Below are 9,939 nucleotides of genomic sequence, written 5' to 3' on the forward strand. Positions count from 1 at the left end.
GCATGTTTATTTACAGCTAGCTTTAAATACTAATCAATGTAGGGTTTTTTAAAAAAATAAATACTCCTAAAATATGTGCATTTGGTGTTGATACGAGTGGTCAATAAACAGTTAATTGCAATTTGTCATTAGCAAGCACCCCCTCAGTTATTACAGACACAAATAAAAGGCAATACTTGGAGAAGGGTTGGTTATTTATTGAAGGCCCTATAGCATGCTTTCCAAATATAGCCAACTGGAAGTTGTTGTTCAATATGTGTGTTAAACATAAAAAAACCAAAATTCAAAACCAACAAAGCAGCATTGGATAAACATACAAACTATCACAGGCATCCTAACATTGTCAAGTCCAATATACCCATCCCTCCTGCTTCCCATATATCAGAATAAATATCTAGTATTTCGACAGTTGTCCATTAACAATCTAGTGTTGAATGTAGTGTGCCAGTGTGTTTTGTTCAGTCCAACACAAGCCAAATGGAGTTAGGGAGACGAGGAAGTTGCCTGTGACAAAGTCTGCTTTTCTTCCTTTCTTTTAACATGTAATACCCATTTATTCTGGCTCCATTTTCCGTGACCTTGCAGTAAATTTGAGGACGTTTTTCTACACGCAAAAGCATTTCACTTTGTTCTTAGCAATGACATTTAAAAATAGAGATGGTCAATATGCATTACGGCTGAGATGGAGCTGTCTGTTTAATATTGATTTCTGTTCCAAGTGCCCTCCAAGCACGTTTATTTGGGTGAAAATGATCTATGAAATATGTAACCAGATTAAACAGCCTCTCTTTTAAGGGGGGGGGGGATACATCTGTAATCACTAAGGACACTGTTGACATGGAAATGAGTGCTTTCCCTTGACTGAACAAGGCTCTATGAGGGAGCAAGAAAATGGCATTGTTTCTTTGAAGATAGCTTTTCATTTATAATTCTGGGGTGAACAGGAAGTTGTTAAGATGTTGCTAGAATTCTTATAGTCTTGCAAGCTGTTAATGTTGAAAATGTATGCATAGATATATAGGGTTGTATCCAGTGCTGCAGTTCTGTTCAAGCAAGAGACTTTCCCATCCTCTTCTGCTGTGGGATACACCCTCAAAATCTGGGATTCTTATGGTCTTGCAAAGTGCTAATGAGATACGATGTATAGGGTTTGCTCCAGAGGCACCAGGTTTGGGGAAGTCTGGTACACTGAATCTTCCTGCGTCATTCTGAACCAATCAATGCTCTCCTTCCCACCTAAGCAAAAACTGGTTGGGGTTTTTTAATTAAATTCCCCTCCCCACTTTTCCAGTTTACAGCACAGCAGAGTGGATTTTTGTCATGGCAAAAGAGGCCCTAAATCCATGCTTTTTTCCTCAGTTAGCTGTATGTAGGAATAGGCATTCCAGGTCCTGTAAAAAGCAGGCTTGGAGTCACCACCTGTCAGCTTATAGGATGTTACTTCATGTCTGCCGATCAGCACAGGGCCGGCCCACCCATGAGGCGCAAGGTGAGGTGACTGCCTCAGGCGGCAAGTTCCACAGGGGCAGCAGATCTGGCTTCTAAGCAATCACCAATGATGGTGATGGTGATGATGCCTCAGTGGTAGCAACAGCATGCTCCTTGGAGGTGGGATCTGTCATCTCCTCAGCAGCCCCCTCCCCATGCTGCATCTACAGCAGCCTCTTGGTGAATAGGAGGCACTGCTGGTCTCTTCGCACCCTTGTTCACAATGAAGTTCTTAATTTCCCCCTTTGTCCTGATGTAGATCTTCGCTCACCCCTTCTTTCCTGGCGGCCATTTTGTGGTTCATGTCAGGTGCATCTTGGGCCAGCCCTGGGTCAATAGCACTTCAAAACACAGGCAGGGCTCTGTGCAAGGCCTATGTGGTACTTTGAAGTCCCAGTGATCACCACTGTGTTGGGTGATAGGCAGGTGGTCAGCTTGCCCACCCAGAGGTGCACCTAGGGGAGTATGACCAATGTGGTCGCACTGGGTGTGGAGTTTTGGGGGCACCACAAATATGACATCCAAATTGAGAGGGGGGGTTGAATATATTTCTATGCACCCCAGGCTTGAAACATTATGAACTTCACAAAGTTTCTAATCTATAGAATATTTGCTTTGCTTTCCGTTATTTTTAATGTTTACGTATAAGGTTTTTAACGCTCATTGGAGGAAGCCTCAGCGATATTGGAAAGTCAGCCATGAAGCAAAATGTGGATGTGATAATTAAAAATGAAGGGCTGGAAGGAACTGCAAAAAAGTTGAATACAACGGGGCAAACACTGCAAATAATAATCGATGGGCTAACTCAACCAGAAGGCTTTGACATCCGACAAGGTAAGAGATTTGAAGGCATCTGCAGTTTCCAGTTTTGTCTGCTTGTGTTCTTATTTATTAAGCCAGTGTCGTGTTTAGATGGATGGATGGATGGATGGAGCGGACAACTCCCCTTAAGTTGTCCGGGGCAAGAAAGCATTGTGTTACTCTGTGGGTTGGGTAGCATGTGTTAGTTTTGTAATTAAGTAATTTGAATCCTGCCTCTAAATCATGATCCTTGAAAGCCCTAGGAGGACAGATCTCACAAATCAGAGTGCTTTAGTATGCTTCCACACAGGATGAGTTTATCGATCCCTAACCTGCTTGGGCCAGCTCTAGTGGTCCAACCTTCTTTGATGATGGATTGTAAATCTTCTCCCTTTTCCCTGCTTGAATAATGCAGAAAACGTGAGACTGAGATGCAAGTGATTTGTGCTGTTCACAAATGTAACTTTCTGTTTTTGTGGGCAGGCTGGGCTGCATGTTTCCTGAAGGTTAGGAGCTTAGATCTTTCCTACAGTGGACAGCTATCTGTTTAGGAAATAAAGAGTGAAGCATGCACTCTGAAGAACAGGGAAACAGTGGGTTGGATCCACGGAAAGACCACTGTGCCCCCCAGAATGCTCTGGGGACTTTCTGGTGCAGCCTGGAAGGTAGCATTGAGAGCTGAGGGGGAAAGGAGGAATCAGTGAAAATTGTCTTCTTCCTGCCTCTGGTAGGGTGTCCCATGAGTTAAACTCTGCTCACGGGAAGTCTGGATCCAACCCAATGAAACTAGTAAAACTTTTTTAAATAAAAAACCCCACGTACCCAATTTCTGTCTGTCATTCCCCCTGCCGTGCACCTCAGAAAAATAGCAAGCCCACCAAACTCCCTTATAATGGAACTCCTGTTGCCATGGTATATATTTAGGCACCAATAACACAGTTCAGAAGCAATTGTGCATAATTATGTAAAAGCCATATATTTTTAAAACACTCAATTATCTGCTTAGCCGAACATAAGAAAGTAAAAACGTTTTGGGCTGCCAGCATCAGTGAAGAGAACTAATAAAACTAATGGGGAATAAAGCATATGGTCTTGAAGCCTATGTTTTAATTAGGCAATGGACTGAGCAAAACTGCAACCTTTTTCATGTGCAAATGTTTAACAGCTGATCATATATTTGGAGCAAATCAGGGGTAGGGGATGCTGTGGCTCTCGGACGTGCCAGGAATCGCTTTTTGTTGTTTTTTAAGAGCAGTTTGTAAAATATATATAAGTGGCTCTTGAGTTGCTGCCTAAGCCCATCTCCGCTACAACCATTAAACACTATTTACTTAGGGTTTAGGGGTTTTGTTATTTTTATTTTGGGGGGAGAAAAACACTGGAAAGTGCCTGCACTGCGTAGTGTAATATTGCAAGAAGCTTAACTGTTTGGGAGTTGAGTAATTAAGTTCATTCCTTCGCTGGAAACTTTGATGTCATGCAGTCTACGGCTACCCTTGACTATATAGGGTCTCCTTCCCCGCCTTTCTTCCACAAAGCTTTCCAAAAATATTAGAAACATTCCCACTGATTTCAGGTGACGCCACCACCTTGTATTTAAAAATAAATACATGTTTTGAGCATCACTTTTGATTCCAAGACTTAGGATTTGAGTTGGGGTTTTTTTCTGCTGGGAAATTTGAACATGTCGCTGCTAAACCCACAGTGACAGTGTGTTGGGAGATGCATAAAATTGCGGTCTAAAAATAACAAGCACTTGGTGAAACTGAACAAAGGGAGTCTCAAGCAAAGTTCTGCATTTCCTCAAAGTAGCATACAGTTGGAACCGTGAAATCACATGATGTACAGTTATTGGGATTGTACTGTTTTGGAAAAGAAAGAGAAATACCCTTCTTGCAGAAGGGCGAGGGCTTGGTTGGAATCCCATCGTGGATGAGTTAGGCCCCCATGTCAAGGGAGGTTTTGAAACGTGACACCCTAATCCTGGAGTCTGAAATTGTGCCCTTGTACCATGTGACTTATCTGAATGTGCAGATTAATGTGTGCCTAAGTCTCCAAATGTGATTCTGAAATACCATTTACACTGAGAGCAACACCTTAAAAACGCAGTGTTATTGTGCTGTACAGGTGGGACCTGCAACAGAATGTTGCACGGTTTAACATCCCAGTCCATAACTGTCAAGCTTGTGGTCTACAGTCTTATTCCAGCGCTGTTTCCTGCTGCTTCCCGCTGCTATCTCGCATTGTTAGATATCCCATAGACTGTCCCCAGGACAGGTGAGGCTGCTGATCCCTTATTTTCGAGGCTGCTGATCCCTTATTTTCAAATCTGAAAGTTGACAGCTATGTCCCAGTCACCTGTGCCCAGTTCCAGAATACTCCATTCCATCCATTTCCCTCCCCAACTTTCAAGATTTACTCCAACAGTGAGTCAGCATTCCAAGCCCTCTGAGCATTCTCTGCCCTCATTTCTGGGGGCCCCCATCTTAGGGGGAGTTATAGTCCAACACTGAGAGGACCCTAGCTTGGGAGAAGGCAACCTTACTACTTTAGAACTAGGGAGCACCTTATTCTGGATTCTGCCATGCTTATTTATGGTCTCCAGCAGTGAATTATTCTGGGAAGCTCTGTTTGCTGCCCCTCTGTTAAGTTGCAACATATAACACAGTTGTAGCTTTTAATTAGTTATGTGTTAACTACCACAATAGTCTTTTGGCTCGGCAATCAAGCGAAGTTTTTTCTAATGAGGCTGGATAGTGTCTTGAGGACCAAGAAAGTCTGGGTTATATTTTACATGGCTGACTTTAAAATGTCTGGGCTTCCAAAAAAAACCCCATCATCATCATTCTTTTTTTTTACACAATACATAAAACAGTAATATTCATCAGGTATTCATTCATTATACAGAAATCACTCTTGTGTCAGAGGGTAATATTCTGCTTCTTTTGGAATCATATGAAACTGTTTCATCTTTGATTGTGTCACCTCTAGCGCTGCTTTCCCAGTATTTTTACATTGGGTGTTGCCATCCTAGTACATTCTAAACCTATGCCAACACTTGAACGAGCCCTTTTGGATATCTGTTGTGCATTCCCATTGTCCTTTATAATAATGTTTCTTAAACTGAAGGACTTGATGCTACAATTCCCCATTCACTAAAGCAACAGGATTTTGTCCAGGGCTTTAATATGTGTGCTGCGGCTAATAAAACCCCCATGTATATATACCAAAAAGTTAAGAGGTGTTGAATGAAGCTTACTCCCTAGGAGGTTTGTTGAGGACTTCAACCCTAAGGAACCTTCTGTTTTGGAGATGTACAGACTGTGCAGCCATGGCAGCAGCCAACCAGCTCTGAATTTTGGGGGGTATGAATAGATGTGTGTTCCATTGGTTTATAATGTCACCAGAGTGCTTTAGGAGAACTGCCTGTTTATGTAGACCACAAGCACTGAAATATAATTAAAATTATAATTATGATTATACAGCTGTATTATGAACCATCTGTAAGCAGGAGTGTGTGTGTACACGCACACACGCTTGAACAAACAAGAGCTGTATGCCTGGATGACCAAACTGCTCCCGTTTTTTCCAAGTTCCAGATAGTTTTTTGATGCCAGGTTTAACATACAGCGTGAAACACTTTGAGCAGCAAATACAGGTTTTAGCAAAACAATAGTCTACTGTGGTTTTGCCTCAGACTGCAACACTCACACTGCCCTAAACTCACCCCTGAAACCACCCCAGGGTGCCTAGTATTCATATTGGAAGGAAATCTTCTTTTGGTATGGTGGCTTGCCTCCCATTGCAGGTAACAGATGTGAGAGGTGGTGACTCCAGTCTGGAGCATGGTGGGGCAAAAGGTTACAAAAAGAATTAATTCCATTTCATGGTACCGGTCAGCTTACCCTGTCCTGCTGACTATTAACTTAAAAACAAAACAAAACACCCCATCAAGTTCAAGTAAAAATTGCCTAAGAAACATTGTCCTTAACAGAGATGCTGAGTATATTTTCTAAGTCTGTCAGAAGCTGCTCAGAGTGGCTGGGGCAACCTAGTCAGGTGGGTGGCATATGAATAATAAAATTATTGCGATTATCATCATCATCATCAAGCACATGGCCATCTGCAGATTGCCCTCCATGCACCTTACCTGAATAACTTTTTAAAAAATGTTTCCTCTTTACCTCACAGATTTTGATAAACCTGATTTCAAGAGGAGCATCGTTTGTCTTGAAGACTTAAAAGTTGGAACTGTCCTGACAGGAAGAGTTGTGAATGCTACTCTCTTTGGAGTCTTTGTTGACATCGGCGTTGGTAGAGCGGGATTGATTCCCATTCGGAACGTAACCGAAGACAAGCTTTCCAAAGAAAAGAAAAGGAGGAGTCTTGGCCTGGGCCCGGGAGAAAAAGTTGAAGTCAGAGTACGTGAAATTGACATTCCACGATCCAGAATAACACTGGACCTTATACGTGTATTGTGAGCAGTTTGTTGGCACTTTTCAAGGGCTACCATCTTATCATGATGAGCAGAGCGCAGCTGAAAAACAAGGACCAATTCAGGCTGTCGGCAGCCTAGACTGCGTTGGGGAGTCTAGAAGCTCAGAATCTGGCCAGAAATTTGCACAGAGACTCCCGACTGTATGAAACAATGCTAAGATTTGTGGCAGGGTTGAGCAACCTGTGGCCCTCCAGATGTGGTTAGACTCCAGCTCCGGTCCATCTCAGGTGGCATGGACAGCAGCCAGAGATGATGGGAATCGTAGTTCGACATCTGGAGGGCCATCCCTGATTCATTATGTGGGAGGCTATATAAGTGGCTACTGCAGTTTGTACGAGGCAGTAAAAAACTGTGAAAAATCCAAATGGCTTTTGAATTCCAAGACATGATTCTGTGGGGGCCCACTAAATGTCTGAACTGAGTCTTAGTTTCTCCAGCGGAGGAAAAATTACTAAATCTAGCAATTTAAAACTGCCGGTTCATGTTTAGATGCAGAAATTATTGATTTCTAACGATTTCATCTACCTTTCCTGTCCTGTACTTGCATGTCTTTCCTTGCGGAGACCGACAGAAATACAATGCTGGAACAATTGAACAGGCCGTAGATCAGGCTTCCTCAAACTTGGTTCTCCAGATGTTTTTGGCCTACAACTTCCATGATCCCTAGCTAGCAGGACCAGTGGTCAGGGATGATGGGAATTGTAGTCTCAAAACATCTGGAGGGCTGAGTCCGAGGAAGCCTGCCTTAGATGTATGGAATGTATTGAGCTCCAGAAGCTGGTCGGCAGGCCCCACTTTTCCACTTGGCAATTCTGTTAGGAAGGCTTATTAAGTCTCGCTCCCCATCGCCCACACTTTTCTGCTCCCCAAGCCAACCTCACTTTTCTACTCATAATCAAAAGGCCATCCTAGCTCTCACCCACGATATCATGTGATGCTGCAATGACATCGTGTGATTGGCAGGGGGTTATCCTGCCCACCTGTCAAATTTGGCCCACATGGCTGGTCCTGATAAAAGATTAGTTCCATGGGGCCAAAAAGGTTCCACACCCCGATATAAACACATAAAGTCGTACAACCCTGGCAGAGGTTTATTCCTGGGTAGGCTGCTTTGGTGGCTTCAGAGTGAGCACTTGTTCTAGACTTGAACAAAAACCTATTAAACTTGGGATTCCTCTGGGAAGTAAGGTGAGTCCTAAAATAAATGTACGCTCCAAGCAACGGCTTGCTTGGTTTGTTGCAGATTAAATTGCTATCTTCTGTTCAGCTTCAAAAAAGAATGTTTCCTGGATCTGTTTCTAAGATGTCAGGGGGTGGGTGGTTGCTAGTTTAAAATTAAAAAAAAGAAGTTATGTGAAAGGAAGGTTGTCTAAATCCGGGATAATTGTAGGAACTGCAGTGCCATCCTATTGAACTGGGATTTGTAACCAACAAATGCAGATTTTTTTGGTATATATTTTTAGCTGCAGGATATAATAATTATTTTTAAATTTACTTTGTTGATAAACAACATGGAAATGTTTTCATCAAGACGAGAAACTTTGTCCAATGATGTCTTTTGAAAATCTTTTTATTAAAAAAAAAAATCAACTTTATTCTTTGCTTGAGTGTTTCCCTCCATCTGTTTCAGCAATTTGTTTGTTTCATTTATATAGCACATTTTTCTTCCAAGGAGCTCAACCTGGCGTGTACCTAGTTCTCCTCCCTGTTTCATCCTCACAATAGCCCTGTGAAGTAGGTTAGGCTGAGACATGGCGACCAGGTTCAACGCTCTAACCATTGCACCATCTCTAGATGGCCAGCTTTGCCAGATGGCTACGTTGAGAAGGCTGCCTCTGGGAGAAAGTCAGGGCAGGCCTGCAGGTGCTTTCACAAGGCACAGCCTACTTATCAGACGAGACAGCCAAATAATCAATAAGCCTTTCATTCATGCAAGCTCATCAAAAGGCAGCGCTTAACTCCTCCTTTACGTAACACGTGCACACACCTCTGTGGCTTTAGCAAGGTGCAATAAAATGGCTTCTAAGTAGTAGGGAGACTTGTTTTGAGCACTTTGTCTCGTGGAAATAAATTTCTAAATGAACTGGGATGGCTGCCAAAATCTGTGCCGCAGGAAAAGCGGTATAAATTATGTCTCGCTCTCCACCCTACATATATTTTTTGGGATACGCTATTTAGATTAGGGTTGCAGTCATGATTAGCGGGATAGTGTGAAAAACATACTGCCAGTGCTGAAGATTAATAAAAGAACTGGTTCTGCTAGTCCTTTGCCCTTTCACAGCTAATGGAAAACTGCACCTGAGAACACATGATCTGCTTCATAAGAAGACAGGTGAGTTCTGTGTAATTTATACCAGGCAATAAAACCTTTATATAAACACAACAAAGAAATGTGTGTTTGGAGCATTACCCAGATGATTAACTTCTCATCTCAGAATCCTTAATTTGATATGTTTATTCCATAATGGATGCAAAATTAACAACTGTTTCCGTCAGAGCTAGACTATGTCTTCAGTCGGTAGACTTAACCCTTCCTCTTCCCTCCACCATAGAAGATTAGTAAAAAGAAGTTCAGGAAGAACTTCTGATAAGTTTTGGGAGTTTGATCGGTGAGGCTATCTGAACGTGTGATAAACTTGGAAGAAATAGTTGCCCTTTGATCTGCCAGTGATATTTTAATATTTAGGCATCGGTTTATTGGAGCTATAAGGGATGCGGGTGGCGCTGTGGGTTAAGCCACAGAGCCTAGGACTTGCCGATCAGAAGGTCGGCGGTTCGAATCCCCGCGACAGGGTGAGCTCCCGTTGCTTGTCCCTGCTCCTGCCCACCTAGCAGTTCGAAAGCACGTCAGAGTACAAGTAGATAAATAGGTACCACTCCGGCGGGAAGGTAAACAGCGTTTCCGTGCACTGCTCTGGTTCACCAGAAGCAGCTTAGTCATGCTGGCCACATGACCCGGAAGCTGTACGCCAGCTCCCTCGGCCAATAAAGCGAGATGAGCGCCGCAACCCCAGAGTCGGCCACAACTGGACCTAATGGTCAGGGTCCCTTTACCTTTACCTTATTGGAGCTATTGGAAGAAAGGTGTCTGAAACAGCATTTATCTTGATAAAGCCATCTTCTTGTGCTTTGCAGGAAACAAAATTGGCTTC

The 9,939-nt window shown here is 43.0% G+C and overlaps 1 protein-coding gene across 1 annotated transcript in view; it reads left to right on the top strand.

Moving 5' to 3' along the window:
- Positions 1 to 8,377, top strand: part of SRBD1 (S1 RNA binding domain 1) — a 170,669-nt gene extending 162,292 nt beyond the window's left edge. The window contains exons 20-21 of the mRNA XM_083433000.1: positions 2,138 to 2,322; positions 6,481 to 8,377. Coding sequence (XP_083289126.1) covers positions 2,138 to 2,322; positions 6,481 to 6,770 — 475 coding nt within the window. The 3' untranslated portion in view covers positions 6,771 to 8,377. The remainder of the gene's footprint in view (positions 1 to 2,137; positions 2,323 to 6,480) is intronic.
- Positions 8,378 to 9,939: the final 1,562 nt, after the last annotated feature.

This window comes from Podarcis tiliguerta, assembly GCF_965153285.1.
Source record: "Podarcis tiliguerta genome assembly, chromosome: 3".
Taxonomy (NCBI): Eukaryota; Metazoa; Chordata; class Lepidosauria; order Squamata; family Lacertidae; genus Podarcis; species Podarcis tiliguerta.